This window comes from Aethalodelphis obliquidens, unplaced genomic scaffold (assembly GCF_003676395.1).
Source record: "Aethalodelphis obliquidens isolate GAN/ISIS:26980383/991018 unplaced genomic scaffold, ASM367639v1 scaffold6, whole genome shotgun sequence".
Lineage (NCBI taxonomy): Eukaryota > Metazoa > Chordata > Mammalia > Artiodactyla > Delphinidae > Aethalodelphis > Aethalodelphis obliquidens.
This window is the reverse complement of record NW_020837950.1, coordinates 75630742-75644917: the sequence shown is the minus strand read 5'-3', so window position 1 is coordinate 75644917 and position 14176 is coordinate 75630742. Positions and strand designations below refer to the sequence as shown.

The following is a 14176-nucleotide window of genomic DNA, read 5'->3' as shown; positions in this document are numbered from 1 at the left end:
GCTGCTCGGCTCTCCAACCGGCCCCCACATCCCAGGCCTCCTCCCCCAGCACACTGGCCTCGGGCACAGACGCAGGACGCGGCAGCAGGCTATCCAACCGGCCCCCACATCCCAGGCCTCCTCCCCCGACACACTGGCCTCGGGCACAGATGCAGGACACGGCAGCAGGCTATCCAACCGGCCCCCACATCCCAGGCCTCCTCCCCCGACACACTGGCCTCAGGCACAGACGCAGGACACGGCAGCAGGACAGGACGCCCAGACTGTATTTGTCCCACATATAAATTACGGTCACCTTTAGGTGATAAGTTACAAATGAGGGGGGGGCGGAGCAGAGCCCACGCAGCCCCTCCGGGCACACAGAGTCACGCACGCACAGAGGACACGTTCACCTGAACCAAAATTTACAAGACGGTCCACATTGACCAACGGGGCCCACAAAGCAGAAGCTGATGCCATCCCCGGGGACGCAGACCTGGGGACACACAGCGGCTACCAGAGGCACGTGGCGAGGACGGGCCGCCACCCACGGCTGTTCCGATGCACGTGTCTGGACAGTTTTGGCACGAGCTTGGCGGGTACGGGGCTGGGCAGGCCATGTCCGAGGTTGGGGCCGAATGTCAGGGTGAGGCCACCACCCAGGGTGCGAGGGCCCAGCGGCAAGACAGCGCCAAAGGCAAAGAGACCAGGCGATCAGGAGAGGGGCTCGTGGACCCTTCTCTGGGGCTTTGGGGGCTCCCAGGCAGCTGGGGTCGGGCTCTTCTGGGGACCAGGTCGAGACTCTGGGCCGGCTAAACTCTGGGGCTCTGTGGTAGGGGCTCTGCGAGTGGCCCGCCAGACAGCCACGTTTGCATCCTGTTTCGCCAGGTCTCCGCGTGGAGACGCACGGAGATCATACGAGTCCTGTCTGCCCAGCAGTGGGCACGGCACCCGTGTGCTGACTGTCGGCAAATGGGAGGCCGAGCGCCGCGATGGTCTTGTGCCGCGTCGGCCTTGCTGATTGAAGCCGCCCCCGCTCTTCCGCACGCTCTCCGCACTTCCTCTGGGCCCCCAGCCAGGCTCCTGCTACCTCCTGGGCACCACCTGGCCTCCTCGGGGCCCTCCCATCCCAGCCCTGTCACTCCGGGGCCACCAGCCAGCTTCCGACTGGGCCGGCCAGACACCACCCGGGCTTGGAGAGGCACGTCCCCCAGGACAGCCCTCGGTGGAGAGGTGAGGCCAAAGAGCTGGTGGCCAGGGTGTCCCGTGTCTGTGCTGGGCAACCCCAGGGTCCAGAGAGCCAGTTGCCCTGTAGGAGCATCCAGGGGGCCAGCCCAAGGGGCATGAGGTGAGGTGCAGCACTGCCTGGCTGAAGGGGTCAGAGGTGGCAGAGGGACCTGGGGAGGAGTGTGTGCCCTCCAGGACAGTGGCCCGGGCCCCAGAGAGCCCCGTGCCCACCCATCACTGGGACGAAGGCCACCCAGCACTTGTGTGTGGCACGGGGACGGGACAAGAGGGAAACACCCAAGGGCAGGGCTGTGGGCGAGTACATCCACCAGCGAGCGCTGCTCCAGGAGCCGCCTCTACTTGGAGTCCCCCTCAGGGGCAGGCGCCCCATCTGCTCGCACATCCTTGGGGGTCCCCGCCTTCCTGGGCTTCTGCTTGGCCTTCCTGAGCATGTGGACCTGTCCCGAGACAGGCAAGGTCTGAGGGCTGTGCAATACTGCAGGCCACCTGGTGCCGGGTCCTAGGACGGCCGCTGCCATCTCAGCCCATCTTACAGAAGGGGAAAGAGCGGAGCGTGGTGTGACCGCGGCTTGTGGGGAGGGGCTCCCTGGGGGCTGGCCGGCCTCATCCAGCCTCACGACCTCCCCGCGTCAGGGAAGAACCAGCCGCAGCAGGACCGCCAGGCGCCCAGGCCATGCCGGCCACTCCGCGCAGCCGAGGCCTGTGGGCAGCGATCCCCCTGCCCAGCCCGCGCCGGGCGTACCTTCGGGCCTGCGGCCGAGATGATCATGTGCCCGGGAGCCTGGACCCAGGGCTCACCGTCCACCTGCACAGGTGCGGCCTTGAGGAGGGTGACACGGAAGTAGGACCCCTGGGCGATGCGGATGCCGGAGCGCAGCCCACCCTGGACCTGACCCTGGTGGGGGAGAGGGGGAGCCATGCTCAGAGGGCCGCAGCGCCGCAGCCCGGCCCCCCGGTCCCCCGCCCCCGCGCTCACCATGTGCACGACGCCCGTCACCCCCACCACCTCCAGCAGCCCGTCGTCCATGCGTGGCTTCTCGAATCTCGAGTCACTCTCGGAGCCCCACAGGTCGGCCCCCGAGCCCCAGCTGCACCAAGAAGGAGGGGCACACAGGTCAGAGGGAGGCCAGAGGGAGGCCGGGGGGGGGCCGGAGCCCGGGCGCCCCGCGTGCGGGCACCTGGGGATGTTGATGAAGATGAGCCCCTCGATGCTAGGCAGCTGCACCTCCTGCCGCCCCGCCTGCAGCCGCAGGGCCCTGTGCAGGCCGCGGGAGCGGTTCATCTTCTGCAGCCCAGCCCGCACGTACACGCCCTTGTTGTGGAACCTGGCGGGGGACCTACAGTCACGGGGCGAGCCCCCAGGAAGTACATGGTCGCCAGGGCAGCCCCGCACCCACCCCTGCCCCGCGGCACCTGCTCGTGAACTTGCCGGGCTCTTCCTCTCGTGCCTGGTGGAAGTCCAGGCTTAGCTCTGCGTCGATGCCAATCCCACAGTAGTTACTCATGTGCACGATCTGAGAACAAGACGCGTTGTCCCTTGGCCCCGGTCGGCCCCCACCATGTGCTCCCCGCTGCCCCTGTGGTGGGTCCGGCCTCCTGTCACAGAGCTGCTCTGTCCGGTGACTGCCCCACACTCAGGTTCTGAGCCGGCCATCCCCAGGCCCGGCACCCGTGTCCACGAGGGAACAGCGCTGGTGCCAACGCCAAGGCGTGGCTGGGACAAGGACGAACACCTGGACAAACGTGGTAGAGAGACGCCAGCCGGGTGCCACACCCCCGCCCGGGCACACCGGTACCTTGGGGGGCTCCGCGTCTGCCACGCTGTTCTCCCCACTGCCGGCCTCATGAGCGTCCAGCAGGATGGTCCAGCGGTCCACGAGCACGGCGTCCGCCTCGTCCACCGACACCAGCACGGAGAACGGGTCCTCTCCACTGTAGCCCGCCCCCCAGCGGAGGACCCGGCCAAGGTCATTCCCTGGACAGCGGCAAGACACACGCTGACTCTCCACACCCACCCCTCGCCCCGCCAAGCCCGGGGCCCCATCCCCCAACGTGCCAGCTGACCCCACCTGTGCCCAGGGGCAGGATGGCCACGGCAGGCTCTGGGCAAGCCAGGCGGTGCCGCATCTCCTCCAGGGCATCAAGCACCCAGCCCACGGTGCCGTCCCCGCCACACACCAGCACCCGGAAGCAGGGCACCTGGGAGAACACGTGGAACCTGGCGGCAGGGAGACAGGACGTGTCCCGGCACTGGCCATGGCCGCGAACAAGCAGGGACAGGAGGTCACCCCCGGGGCAGAAGCAGCCACAGCTCGTCCCCACCCAGGGTGCCCTCAAGGGTCCCGACCCACCGAACCCCAACCTGTTCCTGCTGGCCGGGGGGCGGGCATGGGCAGCTACCCCTTCTGGCAGGCTCACCCGGGCAGCGGCCCCCCATTGGTCAGCTCAAAGACCTGGTGGGGGTTGAGCAGCTTCCGGAAACTGCAGAGCAGGTCGCGGCCCTTGAGGCCTCCGCTTCTGGGGTTCACAAACACCAGCAGGGGGCGGCAGTGTGGGGGCAGCTTCAGGTGCTGACGGATGGGACTGCGTTAGGGCGGGCTGGCCGGACCCCCAGAGACAGAGCCGGGCCTCCCCCAGCACGCGGCCTGGCAGTGGCGGCCCCTGCCCCTCAGCCCACCTGCCTGAGCCAGTCTGGGGCCGGCCCCTCCAGAGGAAGGCCACGCGGCCACCCCACCTCACCACTGCCTGCTCGGGCTGCATCCCACAACAGAAGGGGCGCCCACAGACCCCTGGCCAGTGGGGCGGGAAGGCACTGGCCAGCCTGGAGCTCTGAGCACATCGGCCATGCCACAGCTGCCACGCCACGTGTCCTCAGACCATGCCCGCCACCAGACCCACATGGCCCAGAAGCCTAGGCTGGAAGCCCACGCAGGACCCCGCCTGCCCCTCTCAGAGCCAGCCCACTGCCAGGCCCCCGCCCACCCACACGGCAGTCAGGAGGGGCAGCCTGGCTCGCAGGGCGGCCCCAGGCCTCCCCTGGGCCACGGGACAAAGCCCGCCCCCAAACACAACGGCAGAAACAGCGCCCGCGAGAGTGGGCAGGGAGCAGGGGTCCCCACGTGGTGAGGACGGGGGCTGGGGTCCCCGCGACGGGGGTTGCTGGGTGACAGGAGACAAACGGGCGCAGACACAGCGGGCAGCGGCCGCACACGGGCTCGGCCGTGGCTCAAGGCCGAGAACACACTGGGGTGACGTGTGAGCCACCGGGCCGAGCTGCCTGCGGTCACCACTTACCTGCTCAGCCCAGGGCAGGCAGCTGCCGGGAGAGAGAAAGTGCGTGTCGGCATCACCCACCCGTCTCTGCCCGTGGAGCCGGCGGAGGGGGGCCCTGACCTGCAGTGGCCGCCTCCTTGTCTGGATGGTAGGACAGGGCAGCAGAAACGTGCAGACGTGGCTCACCCAGTCACAGACCCTGAACTCGTTCTGCTCTAATCCTGCTCGGCCTGAACTGGGGTCCGGTCACCACGGGGGGTCCTTGGGGGCCAGCAGGGCCAAGGACCAGAAGCTACTACTAGGGCACACAGCGCAGGGCGGGGTCTGGGGCACTGCTGGGGCTTTGGGACAGCCTCCAGGGTCAGGGAGCATCACCTACTGGCCAGAGGAGGCCCAGGGTGCGAGCAGGGCTGCAGAGGCCTCCAGGGCAGGAAAAGCGGGGCCAGGGCCCACGACCCTGCGAGGGCCGCACACACAGTCACAAACACAGGCCAGCCCTGAAGAGGTGTCCGCTGCAGGGCCAGTCACGTGGCGTGCCGGCCTCTCTCCATCGGACCTCGGGCCCCTCCCTCGGAGTGAATCAGCCGTGCACACAGACCCGGACTTTGCTCCAACTGACCGGGTATTAGACAAACTGGCCGTGCAAGCTATGGCCCCAGGCCCCGCCCCGGCGCCACTCACCAGCACGTCCGGGAGCACCAGAGCGGTCAGCGGCCGGCCGTGCACAGCCGTGTCCCTGACCAGCATGTACAGCCGCTCGGCCTCCGCAAAGCAGGCCACGTCCAGCACCACGGCACCTGTGGCAGGTGGGCCGTGAGCTCGGTTACTTGTCCTGCCGCCACCCACACGGTGTCTGGGCTGGGGCCTCGCCTCCTCCCGCGGCCAAATGGCCCCAGTTCTGGCCACGGCCCACCTCAGGCCAGCCCGTCCCAAGGCGTCCCCGCAGTGCGTGACTCCCTCCCCTGGGGGAAGCCTCCAAGGACAGCCGGGCCCAGAGACAGGAGATGCTGGGTGGCCAGAGAAGGCCACCTGGAGGCAGGGTGGAGCAGACCCGCACCCCCCCCCAGGACCCGCGAGAGGCATGGAGGACGTTGGTAACTGCTATGGACCCACAGAGGGGAGACGGGCCTCACGGTACTGTCCTCCCACTGCGGAGATCTGAAGTTTCCCGCCATAAAAGATGGAACCCATGAGCACAAGAGGTTGTGGAGAAAACATTCTCTGCACCTCAGTCACGTTTTAGTAAAAGCATCGCGGCCGTGAGCCAGGAAATGAAACAGCACCGTCTCCCCGGCCCACGGGCCCCAAACAAGGTGAAGCAAGAGGGCAAGGCTGCTCCAGCTACTCCAGGGAGTGACCTCGGACCCAACATGACCACAACCCGTGGGGGCTCACCTTGTGCGGAGTAGACGTGGCTCACGGACACCAGGCCAGCTGCAAAGATGGGGGCGGGGGGGGGGACGGGGCGGCACGCTGCCGTCAGACGCCAGGGGCCTGCCCCCCAGACCCCCGACCCAGGGCCGCCACCCCAGGCAGCCCCACCCGGCCCCCCAGGCCAGGAATAAGTTCACACCACCCAACAGCGCAGCTCTCCCAGGAAGCGCCCCCCCCACTCCAGGCACAGGGCACCCCCCCAGGGCCCAGAGCAGGAAACCTCCTCAGAGGAGGTGATGGGGTCTGGGCCCCAGAGGTGAGGACGGAGACCCTCTGGGCCAGGAACCAGCTCGGGAAAGGCTCAGCCAGTGCTTGGGGGGAGCGGGGCAGCAGGGGGACGCAGCCTCGGCCCGGCAGCCCGCACACCTGCTCTCAGGACTCCCGCCCTGCCCCCACCTGGCCAAGCGCCCCGGACCAGCCCAGGCAGTCGCACCTTTGCTGGCCACAGCCTCGTCCAGCAGACTGCTATACTCCTGGGGGGACCGGCCAGGGGGCAGGCCACCCACGAACAGAGAGACGCGCGGGGCCACCACTCTGCTCTCAGCCACATAGAACCGCGTCTGGCTCATCTGCCGCAGGGACGTCTGCGGGGAGGGGGGAACGCCGAGCAGAGCACTAGGGGACGGGCCTCCCCACCCCCCGTCCACCAAGGGGGCCGAAGGGAAGACGCCCCAGGCTGAAGGCCGCCAAGACGGGAAAGGAGAGGAGAGAAAGGACACACGGGGAACTTGCGAAGGGGAGGCACTGCTGGCCGGGATGCTTAGCTGCCCGCCAGCGTGGCCTTGTGTCCTAAGGGCAGACAGACTCCCTCTCTACAAGGTAGAAGCCATGGCCGAAGGCCAGCCATTCCCCAGGGGCCAGTGTCCACACCCACTGACCTGCCGGATCTCACGAAGCCGATCGAGCAAAGGCTCCTCGTCCGCCAGCACCGTGCGCTGGACTGCAGAGTTGAGAGACACCACTATCAGCCCCAGGCCCCGCGGCCACCTCCAAAAGCACCTGCCCAGGGCCGCCGGCGCCTGGGGGCAGGACTGGTCAGGGCTTTGACGACAGGCTGCCCTCACCTTGCTTGCTGCCCATGAGTACCTCCACCAGCTGGAAGCTCTTCAACCCCTCGGCCTGTTGGGGTGGAGTTCAGGGCATCAGGCCTGGGCCAGCCCTAACGCCTGCCCCCCCCCCCCGCCTCCCGAAGACCCACACGGGGCCACCACGCCAGGCAGGGCGGGCCCAGCACACATACCTGGCGTCCGAGCAGTGGGAGGACCTCCAGCACCACAGTCCGGGCAGTGCTCTGCGGGGTCACACGCAGGGACACGTAGGCCACACCCACCCTGCAGGGGACAAGCTCAGGAGCTGGGGTCACACAGCCCCCACGCCTCCCTCCCTCCGCGGACCCTACCGGGGACCTGGGTCTCACTTGAGCCAGGCAGGGTAGATCTTCAGGACCTCCTGGGTGCGGGGCAGAGCGCGAATGATCCAGGCCTCGGGAACACGAGTGATGCTGGGAGCGTCTCGGGCCCCTGGGCCTCTACTGCCCTCCTCCTCGGTGGTCCCACCGCTCCAGGCCTTTCCTGAGGCCCCGGTGTTGCCAGCCAGAGCAGGTGCAGGGAGCGCCTGCAGCTGGAAGCCCTGAGGGTCCTCCGTGATGTAGTAGGCCCGCAGCGCCACCTCCTTGGAGGGGGGTGGGGGTGGGCGTGAGCGGAGCCAGGCCACGCTGGGTCCCCGCAGCCCCCCAGGGACGGGCCTGCAAGGCGGCTGCGGGGTCCCTCTTACCAGCACCTCCTGACTCTTGGCCAGGCGGGGGACGGTGATGGCACGAAAGTGGTTTCGCTGCACTGCGTCGTTGCCGTCAAAGATCTTCAGAGTCTGCTTGCCTGGGCCACAGGGAAGTGGGTGCAAATCCGTGGAACGAGGCACGGGATGGGGGAACGGGGCATGGGATGCGGGGCTGGACACTGCTAAGGGGCACTTACTGGACTCTAGTGTCATCACCTCTCTCCCTGGGCCGGCGGGGGAGCTTCCGTCCACGCTGTCTTCTCCCTCCCCTGCGGGACGGTCACAGTTGGCCTCAGTCGAGGGCCGGCCCCCACCCCAGACGCCCGCTCCCCGCCGCCCTGCTCACCGGGCTCAGGGGCCGTGCTCTCGGAAATCCGAAAGCAGTGCATCTTGCTGAAGTTGCGGGACAGCAGGCGCACGCACGCCGGCGGCAGGACCATGGTGCGCAGGCGCCCGAAAGTGCACTCGGGGGCGAGAGCCGCGGAGCAGACCGAGTGGGCCTGGGGGAGAGGGCACGGGCTCGAGCCTGGGGTCCTGGTACAGGAGAGGGCCTGGGTCCAGGCCGGCCCTCAGTGATTTCCCGGGGGGCCACATTGAGCTCCCACGCAACCCCCAACCTCAGTCTCCCCTGCACAACCGAACCCCCACCCCAAAAGCCGGAAAACACCCCGATCCAAACGAGCTGTCCCCAGGACCCCCGCCCCCCAACCTGCTTTGCCACTGGACGATGCAGCCCGCCCCACAGGTCTTGGCCGCGACATCCATCCCGCCCCGCCCCCAGGACCCCCGCCCCCGCCTCAAGCGCACCCGCGCCTCTCCCGCCCCGCCCCCAGGGCCTCCGCCCCGCCCCACCTGGACGCCGCACCACTCGCAGCGCACGCCGGCCAGCACGTCGGACGAGCAGCAAGTCTTTCGGCAGACCTCGCAGCGCGCGCCCGAGGGCAGATTTCCCTCGCGCCAGTGGTGGAGGTGCGTGTCCTGCGGAGAGGCCTGTCAGCAGGCTCCGCGGAGCCTCCCCCACCTCCCCGGCCCTCCGGCCCCCGGCCCAGCGCACTCACGTGGTCCCGGTGCCCGTCCTGGTGGCACTGGCGGCAGTCGCTGCAGGCGAAGGGCACACAGTCGGGGTGAACGTGCAGCTCACACACTGGGGGGCGGGCAGGGTTAGGGCCTCTCGCCGCTGCCCACCGACCCTGCCAGACCCCTTCTCGCCGGCCTCTCTGCTCCTGTCTGGGGCCGCCCCTCCCCTGACCGCACATTCTTTAACCTTTTGGGGTCCGACGTGCGAGACAGGAGCAGTCCCCCCTCCCTCGGCGGGATGGGGACCAGCTTCTCCGCTCCTCTCCCCTCCGGGCCCACCTCAACACGCAGCCTGCGCCCCTGCGGTCCCCTGCACCCGCCTCCCCGCCTCCCCGCCTCCCGGCGCGGGCAGCTCCAGAATCCCCGAACCCCACGCTAGAGCTACCGCCTGACCGCAGGGAGGGCTGGGCGCCCCTGGGCAGCAAAGGCCAGGTCCCTGGTGAGAAGGGAGTTAGACCCCAGAGGAGCCAGGCAGGCTCCTGGCGGTACCTTCGCAGCGAACCCCGGGCGCCTCCAGGCCCTTTCGGCACACGGCGCAGAACCTGCGCTTGTAGAGCCCCCGGGGGCCGAAGCAGTGGGCCACGGGGACCTGGAAGGAGCAGAGCTCGGCCTCAGCCTGGGCCCTAAGGCCTGGCAACCGGGTCCCTAAGCCCCACTTCCTCTCTGTCCCAGGGAGCTCCCATCACCAGCCCATGCCACCTGCCTGACCGCCACACACCCCTCGGTCCTCCCGAGCACGATTAACAGGATGCTGTGTGTGCCTCTCAGCCCCTCGATGCTCCCAGGGGTCCTGCCGGGGACTGCCCTGCATGCTGACCTCCCCATTCCCTGTGCACGACCAACTCAGGGCTGCCTGGGCCGTGATCTCAGACAACCCCCACTGTAGCTCAGGCCCCGGCTGGTCCTGCCCAGGCCTGATCCAGCTGCACAGGTGCTGGCCACTCCCCCAGGCCTATTCCCCTCCGTGATACACTTCAGGCCACCCGGATAAAGTACAGGTGGAGGAGGCCCACCAACAGGCAGGAGGGGCAGTGCTGGGTATCAGGGACCCTGGAGAAGACAGGGTCAGAACCATCGGGAAGTGACGCCCAGCTGCTGCCCTGGGAGGGGCTCACAGGCAGGGATGCAGTCTGCAGCTCAGGGACCCAGACCAGCACAAGGGAACACTCCCACCCCAGCCCCCCAGTGCTTGGGCCACTGCCCACCCCATCCGACATGCTGGCCTGACTCCCCACCACAAAAGCTGGCCTCCCTGCCCCTCCGCGCACTCCCCCCCGCAGGTGCAGTAGCCCATGCTCCATACGCACGCGGACCAGGCTGGGTGCCACGCTCGCGCACGGGGTCTTCACGTGCTTCAGGCACTTCTCGTGGGACATGAAGTTGCAGACTATGGGAATGAGAGCCCCGTGAGTTGCCCCCGTCCTGCCCGGGAATCAAAAGACCCCAGGTCTTGGCACGCGGGAGGACGCCGCAGCCAGGGGGACCGCCAAGGGCTGTGTGGTAGGGTGTCAGCATTCTGTGACGGGGCAGATGGCCTATCACGGTGGGCCCACCCTCCCAAAACTTCCTGACCCCAACCCTAGTCATAGGGGTAGGGGGAGGGCATGGAGACAACCTGATCCTCTGTCCCACCCCAGAGAGCCCAGAGCGGGGAGCAGGGCCCTGGTGGCTCTGACCGTCCTGGATGACGGTGTGTTCTGGGGTCCCGAGAGTCCCCCGTCCAGCGCCCTATACACACACGCACACATAGGCCCAGTTCTTTCAAGTCTCTGCTGGGGATGGGTGGGCAGGCGGGCACTTGGCCAGCTCCTGCACCTCTACCTACCCCCTATACCAGCTTCACCAGGGACACCCTTCCCTCACTCCCCACAACTGCATACACCCCTAATTACCCCTCCCACACACGATGTGCCTGCCCAGACCACAGCCAGTCTGTGATAGACCAGGATCCCCCCAGCCCCCCGAGGCAGGCAGGGTGGCTGGCCCAATGAGGGCTGCACCTGCCCCGGCCCAGGGAGTACAGCCCAGAGGCTCCAACAGTGGTGAGCTATGCTCTCAAGGCCCACGGGGGCAGCAAGAGGGCACCCTACACATCCTGGGGGGGCACCCAGCCTGGCTCGGCTGCGGGCAGGCGGCCCCCAGCTTCCTCCTCTGGCCCATGCACCTAGTCCCTGCTCCCCCCACATGCTGGGTGCTCCCTGGCAGAAGGGGCTCTTCCTCCCATGCCCTTGTCAGGCCCCTCTGCTTGCTGAGGTCACCGGCTCCTTCTCCAGAGCTGGGGAGAAGGTCCGCACAGCTGCCCAGTGAAGGCCTCCACATCACCCCCATTTCCCTTCCATGGGCTTCTTCGCCCCTCAGACCTAGTGCCCACCTTCAGGAGGCCATACCCGCGAGGGGGACCTGCCACTTGCCCTGGCATTAGGCATCCTGTGTGAGGCGCCCAGTCTCCTCTGCAGGCTCTAGCCTGAATGCTCCCTCTGTCCCCAGAGCCAAAGGCCCGTCTCCCTGAGCAGGGCAGAGGTTCCCCGCCCTGTCCCCTGCGGAAGCGAGCAGGATTAGAAGAGCGGACCCTGGCAGCACACGTGTCAGCTGCCCAGGAGCCAGAGGAGGGAGGGCCTCCTCACCCCGCCAGGCCGGCTTGGCGGCGGCGTGTGAGCCCTGTTGGGGCATGTCACACTCGGGGTGGCAGGCCTGGCCCAGCTCTCTGGGAGTCTGAGCCTGGGCAGCGCCAGCACTCAGGCCCTGTGGGCAGCAGTGTGCACCCAGGAGAGAATGGGCCAGCACCAGCCCAGGGGAGCCAGTGGCCCAGGCCAGCCCTGCCTGGCCGCACTGCTGCCCCTTGCACCTGCTCAGGGTTCGCTGGCCTCATCCGCACTCACTGCACCTGCCCTGCGCTGCCGCGACGTTCTTTCCCCACTGGATCCCAAGCCAGGTGAGGGCGCCTAGGGAGCAGATCTTTCCACCGGCCTGGGGGAGGGGCCGCGGCCACTGGACGCCCCCAGACGCCCGCAGGAGCTGGCCCTCATCACCTCCACGGAGAGGTCTGGGCCTGGCACACTCCTGCCCCGAGAGGCAAGGGACTCTATCCTGGGGAGGCCATTGCTGGAAGTGCAGAGGTCAGAGGTGAGGTGCCCGTTCTGGCCCAGGTACTGGGATCTGCGATGGGGTCGCGGGCGCTCACCGTCACACAGGATGCCGGCCAGCCCCCAGATGAAATCGGAGCAGAGGTGGCAGAAGGTGGGCTTGGTGAGCGTCACCTTCCTGAAGCTGTGACCCGGCGCGGCGGGGCCCAGGGGCCTAGCGCCCGCCCGCTCCGGCCCCGACCCTGGCCCGGACCCCGGCCCCGACCCCGGCCCGGACCCCGGCCCCGACCGCGAGCGGCTTCCGGCGCCCAGCTCCGGGCTGGAGGTCGGGCTGCCCTGGCGCGGGGAGCCGCCGCCAAGCCAGGCGCGGGCCCCGGGCTCGGCCGCCGCCGCCATCCCCGGCCAGGGCGGCCCGAGCCCCAGTGGAGGACGACTGCGGGGTCAGCACTGCGGGAAAGAGGGGCAGCCGTCCCCAGCTGTGCCCCGCGGTCCTCGCCGTGCTTCCGACTGCGCCTGCCGTCACTGCGCAGGCGCGCACCCGCGGGGCGGGGTCTGGGGCGGGGTCCCGGCCCTTGGGCGGGGGCGGGGTGGGGCCTGCGGGATGGGGGCGGGGCACGAGCGGGGCGGGCCTGCGGAGCAGTGGGTGGGCCGAGGTCCGAGCTCCGCGGCCTTTCGGGCAGGTGGGTGGATCAGGTGGCCCGACGAGGTCCGGTGGCCGGAGGAGACAGGCACACGACCTGCAGACACCGACGCGAGAGGTGTTTGCACCTGCGGCGCCCGGGCACGCGCCTGCGCAGACGGACGCCTCCCACGCGGCACCGGGATCCCGCTCGCGGCTGCTCAGGGCGACCCGGCAAACGTGCGGCACTGCCCCAGGTCCCCAGAGTGGGGTCTGGAGGCCAGGCCCTGCCCTAGGGGGCCCCCGTCTGGCGTCAGAGGGCCGGGGAAGGGTTTGCGGTCTCGGGGTAGGGGGTCCCAGGGTGAGGTCCGGGGAGGAGCTAGGCCCTCTAGGCCCCAGTCTGGGCGTCCATGGTGGAGGAGGAAGGCGATGGAGATGGCTCTGGAGCTGGGACGGCCTGTCTGCCCTGTGTGCTCCCACCAGCCGTGCATGGGCGGCTCAGTCTGCAGGGTCTTCGGACGCGTGGACCCTGCCCCGCCGCGAGCAACCCCCGGCGCCCGGCCCCTGTCCTCATCACAGACGGGGTGGTTCCTTTCAGGAGGTGCTCCCTCCCATCATCTCTCACTTGGGAAGCCCGAGGGGCTGGCATCCTTCCCTCTGGACCCCGACCTCGTGGGCGACCTAAAGCGACCCCACCCCGGGCCTCCCGGACCCTTCCCCGCTGTGAAAGGCCCGCCCCCACCGCACTCCCAGGGAAGGCAGTGAATCCAGCCCTTGCCCTGCCCCCCAGCGTTGTCTCGAGGACGTGTGGGGGTCGCGTCCACGCGGGGCATCCTGCCCCATCGCCTGACAGCGCTCCGGGGTCCCCGCCCCTGTGGGCCTGACCGCGGATTGTAATGCGCGTCGCCGAGCCGGGCGTCGTGGGCCACGGCGCTTCCGGGGGACCTGCCTGATCCCTGCTGCGTCGTTGTGGGCTGCCCTCCCTCGGGACAGGCCCCGGCACGGCAGGGTGAGCAGGGGCTGCAGGGCCCCAGAGGAGGAGGAGAACGGGGCAGGGGACACAACCAGGGGAGGATAATGTCCGGGGGAGGGCGTAGTAGGGAGGAAATGCCTGGAAGTGTGTTAGGCCTGCTGGGAGGGGCTGCGGAGGCGGGAGAGAGGGAGGGCGGGGCCAGGGACGGGCCCAAAGACCGGAGCCAACCCCTGAGAGTGGGGGGGACTGGGCTCCCAATCCTGTTGGAGCACCGGCTGTGCACCAGGGCGCTCGGCTGGCACCCCTGCCCACCCTGGGGCTGAGTTCTGGGGCAGACAGACAAGAGCAAACTGAAAAATAAGGCGGGAAACGCCACTTGGTATCTCAGTGCCTGGCCGTGGACGGACGGAAGGAGCCAGGACTGAGCTACCAGGAGGACAAACAGACAAACAGGGGAAATGGGTTGCAAAGCCCCGGGGCCGTGATGTTGAAAAGGCAAGGACATCCCTTCGCCCGGGGCTCCCCAGACGGGCCCCTGCGCCCTGGAGCATTTAGCTCACTGCCGGCCCCCTCCCTCCTCCCCACGCCCTGAGGCCACAGGGCCCTGACCGCCCACACTCCTCTCCTCAGCAACCCCCAAGCAGCCCCAGGCCAACCTGCTTCTTGGCCCCAGGAGGGTTGTGACCCAGCCATGGTGCCTGTAAGAAGCAGGGG

General features: G+C 68.8%; 1 protein-coding gene across 4 annotated transcripts; it reads right to left on the bottom strand.

Annotated features, from left to right (window-relative positions):
• Positions 1–244: 244 nt before the first annotated feature.
• Positions 245–12483, bottom strand: DGKQ (diacylglycerol kinase theta). Of its 4 annotated transcripts, none has more exons than XM_027104002.1 (23): positions 11969–12475; positions 10095–10174; positions 9277–9376; positions 8769–8854; positions 8563–8688; positions 8057–8210; positions 7908–7979; positions 7708–7808; positions 7352–7605; positions 7175–7265; positions 6999–7053; positions 6813–6874; positions 6368–6518; positions 5896–5934; positions 5182–5297; positions 3646–3797; positions 3297–3445; positions 3024–3202; positions 2641–2741; positions 2406–2552; positions 2204–2315; positions 1970–2122; positions 245–1755 (listed from the first exon to the last, which is right to left on the bottom strand). In XM_027104002.1, exons 1-23 carry the CDS (start codon positions 12264–12266, stop codon positions 1747–1749), a joined length of 2787 nt encoding a protein of 928 aa, XP_026959803.1. In that variant the 5' UTR covers positions 12267–12475; the 3' UTR covers positions 245–1746. The 4 variants fall into 4 exon arrangements, with proteins under 4 accessions (XP_026959803.1, XP_026959802.1, XP_026959804.1 ...); XM_027104001.1 differs by having other exon boundaries at positions 245–1664; positions 11969–12473; XM_027104003.1 differs by lacking the exon at positions 2406–2552 and having other exon boundaries at positions 245–1664; positions 11969–12477.
• Between the last annotated feature and the right edge of the window lie 1693 nt (positions 12484–14176).